This window comes from Hemitrygon akajei, chromosome 16, assembly GCF_048418815.1.
Source record: "Hemitrygon akajei chromosome 16, sHemAka1.3, whole genome shotgun sequence".
In the NCBI taxonomy this organism is placed as follows: domain Eukaryota; kingdom Metazoa; phylum Chordata; class Chondrichthyes; order Myliobatiformes; family Dasyatidae; genus Hemitrygon; species Hemitrygon akajei.
In genome coordinates this window covers 42,747,002-42,763,623 of record NC_133139.1, presented here as the reverse complement: position 1 = coordinate 42,763,623, position 16,622 = coordinate 42,747,002, and the positions used below count along the sequence as shown (strand labels likewise).

The following is a 16,622-nucleotide window of genomic DNA, read 5'->3' as shown; positions in this document are numbered from 1 at the left end:
CTGATGTTGACAAAAAGCCCCTAAGTATGCAAGAGGAGCTGTAAGCCAGATCATTCAATCTGCAGCTCAGCAGTTGTGGAATTGTTGAGTTGGCCACTATCTGACTTTGTGTTGATGAATGAGACAGTTCCCTCATTACATACTGGGAGCTAGAATATGCTGTCTTCATATTGTGCAGGCGCCCTTCCCATTCAATGATGGCTCTGCCAGGATTTGCTTCCACCACAAGACTGACAACAAATAGAAGGCCTCTTGGCAAAGTGAGTTTCTGGGAAAGAAAGGGTCTTGATAGGGTTTGGAACTCTTGGGGAGGGGTGAAGTTTTGTTTGTGAAGGTTGTGTGCCTCAAATATTAGTTCACAAGGCAGAGGGTTTCTGGACAAATCCAATTTGCACTTAACAGATTGGGCAGATACATCTGAGCATAGCAATACTATCACCACTTCGCACGTCAATGGACATTTGTTAATGCTGCTCCAGGAAGATGGGAACTAGATGCCAGAGCAGCCAGTGGAGTGGTTGTGGGGAAAGGAGATACTAAATCTGCATATGAAGACATGAACTAAAATACTGAGGTGGGAATTATGGTGGTAATAATGCTCTTTGTGTCTATTTCAATGCAATGAGAATTTTAGATTAGGTAGGTGATCTTGGAGCATGGATTAGTATGTGAAATTATTGTTTTATTCCATTAGCGAGATTTAGTTACAGGAGAGGCAGGAATAGTGGCTCAGTGTTCGGAGTTTCCATGGTTTTAGGCATGATAGAAGGTGAGGGATTAAAGGGGCAGTGGTGGCAATGCTAGTCAGGAAAAGTTTTGTGGCAGTGCTCAGACAGGACAGACTGGAGAGTTTGTCTACTGAGGCTATATGGGTGGAACTGAGGAAGTAAGAAAGGGATGAACACATTAATGCGATTATATTATAGATCTTCCAGTAGTCAGCAGGTTTTAGAGGAGCAAATTGAAGGATGATAGCAGGCAGTTGGAAGAAAAATAAGGTTGTAATAGGTGATTTTAACCTTCCACATATTGTCTGGGACTCCCACAGTGTAAAAGGACTAGATGGCGTAGTTTGTCAAATTTGTTCAGGAAAGTTTCCTTAATCAATATATAGATGTCCCAATTAGAGGGGCTGTGATTCTGGGTCTCCTGTTTAGGGAATGAGACTGGGCAGATGACAGAATCGTATGTAGGGGAACATTTTGCATCTTGTGATCATAATTCTATTAGTTTCAATATAAATATGGAGAAGGGTAAAATGTTTTCCTTGCATTGAAATTCTAAATTGGAGAAAGGCTGATTTTAATGGCATCAGAAAGGATTTGGTAGGTGGTGATTAGGGTAGCATATCATCACACTGGGCCTTTTAACAGTCCAAATGAATGGGTTTGATCCAATATATTGATGGTGTATTCCCCTCCATAGACGATCTGTCGAGCTCCTCCCAGAGTTTTCTGTTTGTTGCTCCATAAAGAGTGTGTTCTTCAATGCTTTGGAATGGATTTGAAAAGGGATAGAAGAATGTGTTTTAATTGTGGCCTTCATTTAATCAAATCTCATGTATAAATAGATCTTACTTTGTCAACATCTTAATTAAACAATAAATTGCTGCTGGGTTTTATCTTTGCAAATCTTCACAATAGCTCATATGTGTCAGAAGCATGTTGTATTACGTGTTTACTTTACCCTTTATAAATTTTCAGTACATTTACTTGAGTTAACATTCTTTGTCGAAATTTATTATGTGCGTGCATGTGTATGCGCATCCAGACATTACTCATTTAAGCTTGATCCTCACCAGTGTTTGCAGATATCCATTTTATCTGTGGGTCGATGAACAGCAATGGTTCCCTTTCTAAATTGGTGACACTGAGTCCAGTTGAATGTTGTCTAACAAGTAGAGAATCAGTGTACATTTACATGTGATAGGTGACTAAGCATGAGTTAACTTGCTGGAATTCTGCTTAAACTTAAAAAAATAGGAAACTACCAGTTGGTTGTGTACCTATGTTGGTTTAATTTATTTTAGAATCTTTTATAGATGATGTCTTTTTCTGTGAGATAAAACTGGTCCTCTTTTTAATTTTAGGTTATTGTTTTTTGATCCAGATCAATATGTCAGTTGTATTTGTCATTGTTTAAATTCACCAGACTGGGAGGAGTTGCTGTGGTGAATCTTGTTGCAGTTGCATTGATACAGATTTGGATTCCCTCATGATTCTTGACAAAATAGCAGATGGTGTGCTGTTAAGATTGACATGCCTTCTAATTAATTCATGTCTGTCCTTACAGGGAGGTTTAAATAATTTATTTCTTTAATCCTCAAGATGTGGAAGCAGTAAAGATCTACATTGCAGACTCCATTACAGCTGTATTTTCCTTGAACTAAAGAAATAAATAAATAGGCATCCGTTAGTCTTGAGAGGCCATGGATTTGCATCTTGGAAAGTTTCCAGGGCGCAGGCCTGTGGAGGGTTGCATGGGAGTCCGGCAGTTGCCCATGCTACAAGTCTCCCCTCTCCAATGCCACCGATGTTGTCCAAAGGAAGGGCAAGAGCCGATACAGCTTGGCACTGGTGTCGTCGCAGAGCAATGTGTGGTTAAGTGCCTTGCTCAAGGACATGACATGCTGCCTTAGCTGAGGCTCGAACTAGCGACCTTCAGATCACTAAACTAATGCCTTAACCACTTGGCCATGCGTGGTTAAAACATAAATTTGCTGTTTTAAAATATGACAAACTTTAATTGCTGTTTTAACTTATTTTAGTTGTCTGCATGTTAAGCCAATTATGCTCTTATTTTATATCAATTAATAATTTTATTACATTGGATTGACTGCATACACTACAGTACCCAAATATTGGGTTAAATTTGTGCATGTAGGCATTTGAACACTGCACCATGCAGATTCTACTACACATTATAGTGTATGCTCTAAAAGCCATCTGTTGTAACCTTTCCACTGCCACCATTTGTTACAGAACATTGAGGAGTGGAATATCGGAAATCTGAACACATTGCTGGATATGGTGGAGCAGGAGTGTGGAATTGTGATTGAAGGTGTGAATACTCCATACTTGTACTTTGGAATGTGGAAAACCACATTTGCCTGGCACACTGAAGATATGGATCTCTACAGCATTAACTATTTGCACTTTGGAGAACCCAAATCTTGGTAAGTTCAGATACTGCATGGATGCTGATTTGACAAATTCTTTCACCACCAGCCACCGTTACTTCATTAACTGCAAATGTTTAACAACAAATAATTGTACTTCGGCATATTTAAAGTCAATGCCATTTTGCCAAATGGGTACATCAGTTATCAATCCTGACTACCTCACTTGATATTTCAGGATATCATACAGGTTTCTGCCAGGCCCCTGCTCCCTGCTCTGCATCACTCACTAGAGGATAGTGTTTAAACTGTTGGAAGTTTCCTTGATCTATATCGGAGACTTTTGACTTTCTGATATCTCTCATGTTATAGGCAGCACTAATAAACCTAAGCTGGACCTTTACCTACAGTTTTGATTATACAAATAATTGTGTTTTGCCAGAATAGGGATTGCATTGTTTTGCATTGCGTAGAAACCACTGTCACTGGCCACTGTCATTGTCACAGTAGGGACATTGTCATGCCATAAGTAAATTTAGCAGGCATGAACCTGAGTGTGTAAAAATTGAGGCCTGTTTGACCTATGGTTTTCTGTATGGTAATAAGTATATAAACGTGGATAATCTATAGGAAGAAGCACTGTCGACGTTTCGGGCCGAGGACCCTCCGTCCTGACGAAGGGTCTCAGCCCAAAACCTTGACAGTGCTTCTTCCTACAGATGCTGCCTGGTCTGCTGTGTTCCACCAGCATTTTGTGTGTATTGCTTTAATTTCCAGCATCTACAGATTTCCTCGTGTTTGCTTTTTAAACGTGGGTAATTGTTTTTTACTGGTCATATTCCTTCAAGCTCAGTTACTGTAACTTTGGAAGTATCTTTGGGCTGTGATAGATACTCATCTGTTGGGTGCTAATACTATATTTGGTGTTTACTTGTATCATCTTGTGGTCGGTATTAACCTGGTAGATGCATACAGTGGATGTTTATGTGGATTACACTTTACTTCAGTTCACTATGCTTTGTAAGAAGTAAGGAACTCGATCACAAAATAACATAATACACATTAGCAGCAAGAAAGAAAAGGCTAGATTTCCTAAAAGAGCTTTCTTCAGAATTCCTGAAGCCTTGGTGAAAGAGGTTGCTGTTCCAAATGTCAGATTTGCACATAATTGCAATTCACACTGCGTGTAGAAAACCTGCCCAATGGAGACATGGCCCAACTTTTGGGGAATTAACTTTCTATGAAACATATTTCTAGAGGGATGCAGTGTGCAATTCATCTGAAACTCGGTGAAAGGAAGGTAAGTTGCTTTTCTTCAGCCTTTTTCTGATTCCTACACCCAAGTGTTTCAGATGAGATGGGAGTTCAGCCTGTACCTTCTTGATTACTTTATGGGCCAGAGAATTTTTTTAGAGATCTGGTATAATAATACAAGGCATCTTAAAAGATGTTGGTTGACGTCTTCAGGACTTGCTAAAAGCTTTATTAATAGTGTCCTTGTCCCACCCACAGAATCATCCTTCGGTTGCCAATATTTTAACTAATCTTCAGTGTAAACCTCCCTCCTGACGGTGCTCTCTTGCTAGCTACCATTTACAGTAGCTTTACTGCAATTAAATATGAGTGCAATCCAGGGCTGTTCCTTACCACTGCTCTGTTTTGATGTATATAGACAAATAAAGCTAATCTTTGCAGTCATTAGTATATTTCCTAGCAGAGACCTGCCTTCTGGATGCAGATAGTAATGCAGTGAAGCTTCCAGAAATGTGGCCAGCCAGAGTTGGTAACACTGATCTTCCTCAATAACCAGCTTTAGGGTCCAAGGCTTTGCTGTTGAATTTGTTTTGATGCTGTCTTACTCCTTTTGGGTCATGGAAAATTATTAGAATCATTCCCATTTTGTTGAATTTTGAGCCCTTGCTGATAAACTAACAAGCTCTCATAATTTTCTTTATATTTACTGAATTTCACTGTAGGCTTAATGGTAGTCAAACCTTCTGTGGTAGTTTTCAGTCACTTCAGTGGGACGAGTTGCCTGCTTTCACTTAACAGATCTATTCCGTCAAATTATTTTAAATAGATCTTTGTGAAGGGACAATGATGGAGGAATAAAAAAAAGCCCTTTTCAAGTCCAGCCACAAATTTAATTGGGTTGAGGTCTAGAATCTGACTTGGCCACTCCAGGACATTAACTTTGTTGTTTTTAAGCCATTCCTATGTAGCTTAGACTTTATGGTTGGGGTCATTGTCTTGCTGTAAAACAAATCTGCTCCCAAGTGGCAATTCTCTTTCAGACTATATCAGGTTTTCCTCCAGGATTTCCCTGTATTTTGCTGAATCCATTTTACCCTCTACCTTCAAAAGCTTTCCAGGGCCTGCTGCAGTGAAGCATCTCCCAGCATGAACAGTATACTCTTTCACACACTTTCAGTGCAACTTTGAGGGAATCGATGAGTGTGAATGCCAAGATCCCTTTGTTCTTTCACAGTGCTAAGAATCCTGCCATTAACCCTGTATTTGCCTTCAATTTTGGTCATCCAAAGTCCATCACTTCATACTTTTCTGGATTGAACTCTATCTGTCATTTCTTAGCCCAACTTAGCATCCTGTCAGTGTGCCATTGTAACCTACGACAACCTTCTACACTGTCCATGGAACCACCAATCTTCATGTTCTCTGTAAGCTTACTGACATACTCTTCCAGTTCCTCTTGCAAGTCATTTATAAAAATCTCAAAAAGCGGAGGCCCCAGAATAGATCTCTGCGAAACACACAAGTCGTGAACCTGCAGGCAGAATACTTTTCAACGACTATCACCCTCTGCCTTCCACGAGCAAGCCATTTCTGAGCCCAGAGCCAAGCTTCCTAGATCCCATACTTCCTGACTTTCTGAATGAGCCCACCATTGGTAACTTTGTTGAATGCCTTACTAAAATTCATACCTACCACATCCACCTTTCTACCTTTAACAGTTTGTTTGTCACTTCCTCAAAAAAAAGTCATGTGGCATGACCTGCCCCTCAAAGCAATGCTGACTATCCCTAATCAGACTATGCTTCTCCAAATGCTCATAAAATCCTGTCTGAGAGGCATCTCCAACAGTTTGCCCACCTCTAATGTAAGACTGTCTGGTCTGAAATTCTCACGATTACCCCTATTAACATTTCTTGAACAAAGGGTGTAAAGATTATCACTAAAGGCATAGCAGTCTCTTCCCTTGTTTTCCATAGTAACCTGGGGTATATACAATTTGGCTCTGGGGTCTTATCAGTCCTAATGTTTTTCAAAGGTTCTAGCACATCCTCTTTCCTCTTTCTTAACCTGTTCTTGACATGCTGTGGCATATTTGCATGTTCTATGCTGTCTTCACATTTGTCAAGGTCCCTCTTACTGGTGAATACTGAAGCAAAGTATTCATTGAGGGCCTCTCCTACCACTTCTAACTCCAGGCATGTTTCTTCTTTTATCCCTGTTTGGTCCTACCTGACTCTAGTCATCTTCCTGTTCTTCACGTATGTGTAGAACATCTGAGAGTTTTTCTCAATCCTACTGGCCTTCACTTTTCCCCTTCTAGCTCTCCCAAGACTCTTCTTTTGCACCTTCCTAGCTACAATATATTTCTTAACAGCCCTGTTTAATCCTTGCTTTCTAAACCTTAAGTATGCTATCTTCTTCCTCTTGACAAAATTTTCCACCTCTCTTGTCAATCGTGGTTACTCACCCTACCATCATGTCTCTCACTCAGTGGGACAAAAGTTTCCAGAATCCTTAGTGTGTTAAACAACCTGCACATTTCCATTATACATCTGACAACATCTGTTCCCAATTTACTCTCCCAAGTTCCTGCCTAATAGGATCATAATGAGCCCTTCCCCAAGTAAATACTTTTCAATACTGTCAGTTCTGATGCTTGTCCAGGGCTATGTTAAAGTTCAGGAAGTTGTGGACACCTACTCAGGGATCTATCATCTGACCAGGTTCATTGTCTGTTACCAGATCCACTATGGCCTCTTCTCTAGCTGGCCTGTCTGCATCTTGTTTCAGGGATCCTTTCTGTAGAACCCTGACAAATTCTGCTCTATCCAAAATTTTTGCACTAAGGAATTGCCAGTCAATATTGGGGAAGTTGAAGTCACCCATGACAACCTTCCTTTTTTTGCTTCTCTCCAATATTTGCCTCCCAGTTTGTTCCTCAGTGTCCCTGGGGGCCTAGAATATACTTTGAATAAATAGAGTGATTGCTCTTTCCTGTTTCTGATTTCCACCTACAGTAGTAGACGACCCCTCCATGACATCTTCTCTTTCTGCAGTTGTGATAGTATTCCCAATTATCAATACCACTCCCTCACCTCTTCTATCTCCCTTCCTGTTCCTTTTGAAACATTTAAACCATGAAACATCCAGCAGCCATTCCTGCCCTTCTAACAGCCAAGTCTCTGTACTGGCAACATTGTCAGAGTCCCTTGTTCCTGAAACTTCTCACATTAAAGTAAACACACTTCAACCCACCCAACTGACTGCATTTATGCCCTATCCACTACCTATCCTTCTCACAGTCTCTCTACATGTTACATTTACCTGAACACCAAGTACTCTATCCTCTGACCTACCACTCTGGTTTACATTTCCCTGCCAAGCTAGTTTAAATCCTCCCAAACAGCTCTAGCAAACCTGCCCACAAGGACTTTGATCCCTCGCTGTCACTTTTTTGTGGCAAAAGAAACCCCAATGATCCACAAATCTGTAACTCTGCCTCCTGGTCCAATTCTTCCGCTACACCTTCATCTGCCACATTGTCCTATTCTTTTCTTCACTGGTGTACAGTGCAGGCAACAATCCAGAGATTACTACCCTTGAAGTCTTGCTTTTTAGCTTCCTTCCTAGCTTCCAATATTCACTCTTCAGGACTTTGTCCCCTTTCCTAGCTATTTCTTTGGTATTAATATGTACCACAACTTCTGGCTGCTCACCCTCTTCCTTAAGAATGCTCAATCTGGAGATTTGATCTGAGAATCTCCTGACCCTGGCATCTGGGAGGCAACATACCATTCTGTCCACAAAGTCTCTTGTCTGCTCCTCTATTGAAACCCCTATTACCACTGCTCTCCTCTTCTTCCCTGCATCCCTTCTGAGCCAGCCACAGAGCCGGATCTGGTTGCTGCTGCTTTCCATTGGTAGGTTGGTTCCCCCCAAGTGGTATACTTAATTGAGGGAAGCAGCCACGGGGGTACTCTGCACTGGCTGGCTATTTACTTTCCCTCTCCTGACAGTCACCCAGTTACCTGCCTCCTGCGACTTTGGTGTGATAATCTCCATGAAGCTCCTGTCTGTGAGTCTCTCATGCTTCTGAATGATCTGTAGTTCATTCAGCTCTAGCTCCAGTTTCCTAACATGGCCTGTAAAGAGCTGCAGCTGGGCACATTTTGCAGATGTAGTCATCTGGGACACTGGAGGTCTCCCTGACTTCCAATATCGTGCTAGGAAAGCATTGAGCTATTCATGTTTATGCCGTCTCAGTGATCTCCTGTCATGTTCCTACTTCCCAATGTTGGAGGTGATGTTGTAAACTCTTTTCCAAGTTTTTGACTTGTGTTATGGTACTTTCAGTAGTAATAAACCAGAGGTAGAGTGGTCTTGCACAGGGAAGAAAGGAAGAGGCCAAGTGGTGGGGTGCAAGAGAGAAGAAATGATTTGCTAAGGATTGGAAGGAGGAGTACTGGGGTAAAGGAAAACTGAAGGAGAAAAGCTTAATGGAAAGGAAGGATGAAGGATGAGAAGTCAGTGATGCAGAATGGATGGGGGAAAGCGAATGTGAGCAGGAAGCATTAGGCGAGGGTCTAAATACTTCAGTCAACCCATGTGTATTCTTCACAATATAAATGCAAACTGAATGCCTTGTTATATTTTGCTCCACTCTAGGTAGCAATGATTTTTGATGTGAAATGGGTGTGATTCCACTTTATTCCACTTGGGGATGCTGTTGTGTAGGGAATTTTGAAAGGACCGCCTTGTGTTCAGAGCAGCATCTTTCTTCAACCCTTCCACCATCCCTCTCCCTCGTGCTTCTTCCCCCAAAACAATCGCATTACAATCCAGTGAATGAATTATCAGTACTGTAACCATGAAGAGACTTAAGTTTTCAGAACATTCATTGGAGAGGGTGAGGGGATCGTTTTTATCATGCTAATTTTATTTTTGTGGTTTTGTTGATCAGTGCTGTAGGCAAATTTCTTGATTTCTGGTATAGTTACTGTTTTTTAACATTAGACCTGACAAAATCTTTTGAGGGTAAAATAAATATTTTTTTGGAGTTCAAGCTGATTTAAAAGTACTGCTGAGTGTTAACTCCCAGAATTGTGCACAGCACTGTTTTATTAGGCCATCTTTTGGGATCACAGTTAACTTATTTCTGTTTCAGGTTCTGAGGAGATTGAGGCTAGTTTGGAATCTGCAGCCCACAGGTGGGACAGGAAATGCCTACTGCGTGGGGGTGGCGATGGGGAGTTGTTCCTGAAGTGGTCAGGGCTTTTGTCTATTCCTCATGCACAAAATTTTTGGTGCTATCTCCTCTATTTGAGAGGTCACAGGTCAAGTATTCTCACATGTTGTTGCCTGTTCCTCAATAAAGCTATAATACCATTTCTGAATCTTGGAGATTTCTTCATTTCAAAGCTTGAAATGGAGAGCTTGCTTCAGGAGTTTATTCCCAGATATACAAATGACACAGCTTGTATAATGGATCCAATTTAGATCCTTAGTGATGGGGCTGTTGATTTGGCAGAGGATGCTGTTTACTTTCCCTCCTGCATTTAGGATTTTGGGCAAACAGTGTTGTGGTGTCAGCAAATTGCCTTTTAATACCTGCTGTGTCCCTTCAAGTCTTGGCAGCATATGGAAGATCAGGATTCCTGTAGCCCAGTAAACCAGGGGTTTTGTGTTGTATTTGAGCTCAGAATCTTCACACCCATTTCCCCAGTTGGCCAGAGACTTCACAGAGGCACCTTGAGTCTTCACTGAGAGCTGGCTTCTGAGATTTGGGAAGTGGTCCATGTTTTCCAGGGTCTCATTGTAAATGTTCTTTGTCAGAACGTGGTAATGTACAGTGGAGGCAATTGGACGAGGACTTCAGTGGATGTTTTGATCAACGAGTTCATGGTGCTCAGTCTCCAAACATTTATAAAGGAAAACATTGTTCTGTAGCTCAATTGCAGATTTTATGGAGAGTTCAGTTCTGGAGTGTTGATGTTGTGGATTAAGCAGTTTCCTATTATTCTGTGGATTAGTTTCACTCCAGTGGGAGGATGGAGGTGCAGCAAAGTAACTTCAAAGGCTGCGGGGGTTGGGGGGGGGATGGGAGAGAAAGGTGTTTGGGCATTAGCGCAGACTTGCTTGACATAAACCTGCTCTTAAGGCTGGTTCGATTGTGGCTCCAAGTGTGTATGATTTACGAGGAGGAAGTTTCTTTTGAGTAATATATCAATTGAAGGTAAATACCAGGGGTTCAAAGTTCAGTGATTGCTTTCAAGGTAAAGATAGTCTTGTGATCACAAGAGTCGTTGGACAGTTTATTTTATGTCTTTTGTATGTCTTTTTCATAATAGTGCAAATTAAGTTGTGAGATGCTGTGGTTGCTTTCAGTAGAGAGACAGGGAAGGAATATCTTACTGGTATGTGATACATTTCAACAAAAATGACTTCGAATACTGAAATACTTTCTGCAGAGGTTGTTGTAATGTAGGAAATCTAGTTAAACAATGTTAACAGTTGAAAGACTCAGGATTTATGGCAGAATTGCTGAACAATAGGAAAGTAATTTCAGGAGTGGAATTGTCTGCTTGGCTGTGCTGTCTGTATTGAATATTACTTGGCTGCTCCACACTTGTTCTTACAGCAAAAGGAATAAAATCCATAAAGTGGTGGTCATTCACCATCCCATCAAACAGATTGTATTTACTGCTCTGAAAGGTAGTCTATTGCAGAATATAGATTATTGTCTCCCTGTTGAATGCAAAACTGTGTTGCCTCAGTGCACACACAGACATACATACAGTACTTGTCTGTTCAAATTGGAGAATTTCCTTTGTTCCATTACGTTTATTGTCATGATTAGCTTGTGAAATTCACCAAAGGGCAGTGCTGTGTTTTTCTACAATATTGAGGTCAGAAGCTCTATTCCAGTAATATATTGTGAAGCAACCTCTAATGGTATGGGAAATCAAATTATTGAGGGATGTGTAAACATTGTTGATTGTCAGTATGTTAAGATTAGCTGCTGTTGTATCAGTTACTAAGTAATCAGTTATCTGCAGCATGGAAAATGAAGGTGGGTATGGTTTCAGATTAAAGAGACTGAGAAGTTATGAAATCTACTAAAAATGTTCAGTTACAGGTTGCTTTTTTAAAATGTTGTGTTAAGGAAATGGACTTCTTCCCCAGACACACAAATAACAGAGCTGTCTGCCCTTGTGGGAAATTGGATTGAAAAGTTTGCCACGTTTTCTGAATGGTGCACTGGGTTTGTATTTCTTTTGTGTAATTTCATTGTAACAACATTGTAAATGTAAGTATTTTTGTGTAAGAGCTGATTTTGCTTGGTGATTGGACTTTTTCCTCTTGCATTTTTACGCAAGGTTTATTTGGGTTGGTTAACCAAAGCTTCTAAAGTTTATTTAGTATAGTAACAGATTCACACAACATGGAGGCAGACCTTCAAGCGTACTGTTCACACTTGTATATACTACTCCCTTTCCATTTCTTGGTCTTTTATGCTGAGGTATTTCAAGTCATACGCATATGAAATTACAAAGAAAATTGTGGATTTAACAATTATTGATTAGGAAAAAAATTATACATGTATTTATTTGATCCATAATGTATTCAACTCCTTGTATAAATTAAGGACCAAAAATATCCATCAAAAATACCCAAGCTTAGATTCTGTCTATGGCTAAAGAAGCCTACCTGGATCCAGCTTAACTGAAGTTTTCATATTTTTAAACACTGTTGTCATCTCTGCTCAGTTTTGTAATTTGAAGAGGGAAAGGAACTCAGTTTTTATTGGAAACAGTGGCTCCCAGAATCGTGTGCAGATTTTTTTGGATTGAGGGTAAAGGTAGCACTGGTCTGCTAGAGGTGTTACTAGTATTAATTTGTTTGCAAAGAAAAAGGCTTTGAATTGAATGGACTTTATTTCTTACATCTTTCACATACATGAGGATTAAAATTTTTTATGTTAAGTCTTCGTATGAATGTGCAATGTGCAAATTATTGTAATTTGTAATAAGTGGCATGTACAATAAGGTATACAACAAATATACAACAGCTTGTAAGTATCATTGTGTCAGTGTGAATTAATCAGTTTGATGGCCTGGTGGAAGAAGCTGTCCAGGAGCCTGTTGGTCCTGGCTTTTATGCTGTGGCACTGTTTCCCAGATGGTAGCAGCTGGAACAGTTTGTGGTTGGGGTGACTCGGGACCCCAATGATCCTTTGGGCCCTTTTTACACACCTGTCTTTGTAAATGTTCACATCCACAGATGTGCTTGGCTGTCTGCACCACTCTCTGCAGAGTCCTGCGATTGAGGGAAGTACAGTTCCCATACCAGGCAGTGATGCAGCCAGTCAGGATGCTCTCAATTGTGCCCCTGTAGAAAGTCTTTAGGATTTCGGGACTGGTGTTGAACTTCTTCAGCCGTCTGAGCTGAAAGAGGCGCTGTTGTGCTTTATTCATCACACAGGCAGTATGTACAGATCAAGTGAGGTTACTCGGTGAGGAACTTAAAGCTGTTCACCCGCTCAACCCCAGATCCATGGATGTCAATAGTGGTGAGCCTGTCTCCATTCCTCCTGTAGTCCACAACCAGCTCCTTTGTTTGTGCGACATTGAGGGAGAGGTTGTTTTCTTGACACCACTGTGTCAGGGTGATGACTTCTTCTCTGTAGGCTACCCCATTATTATTTGAGATAAGGCCACTCAATGTAGTATCATCTGCAAATTTAATTAGCAGATTGGAGCTGTGGGTGGCGACACAATCATGGGTATACAGAGAGTAAAGGAGGGCCTTGGGACACAGCCCTGGGGGCCTCCTGTGTTGTGGGTCAGAGGGGCAGAGGTGAGGGAGCCCACTCTTACCACCTGCTGGTGATCTGACAGGAAGTCCAGGATCCCGATGCACAAGGCAAGGTGAAGGCCGAGGTCTCTGAGCTTCTTGTCAAGCCTGGAGAGAATTATAGTGTTGAATGCTGAACAGTAATCCAAGAACAGCATTCTCACATAACCATCCCACTACTCCAGATGTGTAAGGATAATGTGTATTGCGTCATCTGTTGATCAGTTGTGTCGGTAGGCGAATTGTAGGGGGTCCAGTGTGGGTGGTAGGATGCTACAGATGTAGTCCTTGACAAGCCTCTCAAAGCATTTACTTATTATTGAGGTGAGTGCGCCAGGACGCCAGTTGTTCAGACATATTACCTTGGTCGTTTTAGTTACAGGGACAATGGTGGATGTTTTGAAGCAGGAAGGCACTGTATACTGGGAGATTAAAATTGTCTGCAAACACACCACGAGTTGTGCCATGCACATTCTGAGTATCCACCCTGGGATGCCGTCTGGTCCCACTGTGTTGCGGTTGTCCACTCGTTGGAATCACCTGCATACTTCAGCCTCCGAGATGACCAAGGTGCAGGTCGCATCAGCAGCTCTTCTCGGGGGCTCAGTGTTGGCAATATCGAACCGAGCTTAAAAAAAGCTTTGGCTCATCTGGGAGAGAGGCAGTGATGTTGGCAGTACCACTGCGATTAGCTTTGAAGTCTGCGATGTTATGCAGACCTTGCCATAAGCTATGTGCGTTGTTGGTGGAAAGTTGTGTCTGGATCTTTTCCTTGTATTGTCATTTCACTGCCTTGATGACGTTGCATAGATCATAGCTGCATTTCTTGAATTCCTGGTGGTTACTGGCGGCAGAAGTGATGTCTTATGTGATGAGTGCAGTGATGAACTGTTGAGCCAGGTTTGGAAAGACTTTGACCAATTTTTGTGGGCAACATCCTTGATGCACTTCCGGACAAAGCTTGTGACCCCTTCCATGAAGTCAGAGACATCCTCATCACAAAAGACATTCCAATTGACGTCATCAAAGCAGTCCTGTAGCATGGAGGCTTATTGGTCGGACCAACAGTGAACAATTTTAACTATGGCCATTTCTTGTTTTAGCTTCTGCCTGTACTTGGGCAGAAGCAGGATGGAAGAGTGGTCAGACTTCCCAAGTGGTGGTTTGTAAGCATTGCGGATGGGGAAGAAAAGTGGTTGAGTATGCTATCTCCCCATGTGTTCACCTGGATATGTTGACAAAGCTCTGGAGAGACTTTAGTCAGCAACACTCGATTAAAGTCTCCAGTGATGATGAAAGCAGCCTCCAGGTGTATCGTGCCCAGGGTGCTGATGGCCTTGTACAGTTCCTTGAGAGTCTGGTCAGCATCAGCTTGGGGCAGAATATACACAGCTGAGATAATGACAGCTGTGAGCTCTCTAGGCAGTCAGAAAGGTCTACACAGCAGCACCAGGTACTCTAGATCCAGGGAGCAAAAGGATTTGAGGGCATGCAGTTTCTGGGGGTCACACCAAGCGTTATTGACCATGAAGCATACCCCACCTCCTTTACTCTTCCCAGAGAGGTTTTTTGACCTGCCCGCCCAGAACAGGGAGATCCCAGAGGGCTTGATGGCAAGATCCAGTATTTCCTCCGTCAGCCAGGTCTCCACGAAGCACAAAACATTACATTCCTTTGTTTCCTGCCAGTAGGAGTCTGGCTCTCAGTTTGCTCAGCTTGCTGTCCAGAGACTGAACATTAGTCAGGAGTATGCTAGGGAGCGGTGGCCGATTAGCACGCTATCTCAACCTCACCAGGATGCCGGTCCTTCTCCCTCGCCTCTGGCGCTGCTTCTGAGGTAGCAACAGTGTAATAAATGAGCCTCCCATGGATGGTGTAAACAGTGGTTCCCCGTGCAGAAAAGGCGGCACGTTGTGAGTAAATGCCATCTTCCTGATATTCAGAAGTCAGTCGATCATATCTGATGTGACTATCAGCTTCTTGAACAAGAAAAATGTAGGAACTTGCAGAAATTAGCAGTGCACTGTAAAGTTGGTACGGAGCTCGCAACATGGCTGCTGGATGCGGTGCCATCTTGACAAGGACTGCATAATTGATAATTCAACTTGGGCTCATTCAGGTGAATAGTTAAAATACTTTGTTGTTTGAATCAAAACAAATAAAAGGAAATTGCAAGCACACAGTGAATGGTTGTCAGCTAGAGAAGATGGAGGGAGAAGAAACCATCTTGGGTACATTGTGGTGATGCAGCTCAAGGATTTGATTTTGTTCCTGTTTGACCTGGTTTCTGTGTGTGACCTTGAAGGTCATTTTTAGATCACTTGTCATCGAGATTATTTTTTTATTGAAATGTTTAGACAAGAATGATGGAGATAGATGTAATTGTTTTCCTTTGATCCGTGTTTTCAAAATGCTGAAAGAAGTGGCTAACATCGACATAAGCAGATTATTGAACTTCATCTGTGATTGAAAACCAACAGGCAGAAAAAAAAGTTCAAAGTAAAGTTTATTATCAGAGTATGTACATGTCGCCACAAAAGATTCTTTTTCTGCGGGCATACTTAAATAAATTCATTAAACGACAACCTCAGAGCCTTCAATGGACTGTTATCAAATACATTAGATTTCAGTTAATTGGGCCATTAGTTAATTGAGGCAGGTAGATATTTGGGACAACTTTTAAAGAACAAAATCAAATCGAGAACATTTCCAGGATTCCCTTTGTTTATTTGGGACACTATGCCACTTAATTGGGACGGAGACTTGCCAAACAGGTTCTTACTAGTGTCAGTCAAGCGCTCTTTTGTGGCAGTCACAGTGCCTTGAAAAAATATTCAGCCCCCACAACCATTTTCACATTTTACTGTCTCATTTTCTAAATTTAAAATATATTGAAGTAGGATTGAGCGAATCTACAAAACATGGTGCATCATGTCAAGTCAAAAGAAAAATTCCAAAACCTGCCATAATTTTTTAAAAATTAAAAAGCAAAATTGTGAGGCTGAAAAATATTCATCCCCTTTGTAATTACTACACTAACTTTAGCACTGATTTGGGGAAGGGTATAAGACCATCTCAGAGGCACTGAACATACATTAGAGTTCAGTGCAGTCCATGGTGAAAAAATAGGAAGCCACACCCACACTGCCTAGGTCAGACCACCACTCTAAACTTAATCGCTGGAGAAGAATGGCACTTGTAAGAGAGGGTACTGTGACACCAAAGTCATTCCAAGTGAGATGAAGAAGTCAGTGGCTGCAATTGGAGATGAAATTCACGGCTTCGCAATCTCTAAGGCCTTGCACTAGAAGGATATTTATGGAAGAGTGGCTATAAAATAAAAGCATATCCTTGGACGTAATATGATGCATCAGCCAGGTAACATCATTCCTATTAT

The 16,622-nt window shown here is 41.5% G+C and overlaps 1 protein-coding gene across 3 annotated transcripts in view; it reads left to right on the top strand.

The window, feature by feature from the left end:
- kdm4b (lysine (K)-specific demethylase 4B) overlaps nucleotides 1-16,622 on the top strand; it is a 535,771-nt gene that overhangs the window by 114,223 nt on the left and 404,926 nt on the right. For all 3 annotated transcript variants that reach the window (XM_073068769.1, XM_073068770.1, XM_073068771.1), the window contains one exon: nucleotides 2,982-3,175. In XM_073068769.1, coding sequence (XP_072924870.1) covers nucleotides 2,982-3,175 — 194 coding nt within the window. The remainder of the gene's footprint in view (nucleotides 1-2,981; nucleotides 3,176-16,622) is intronic.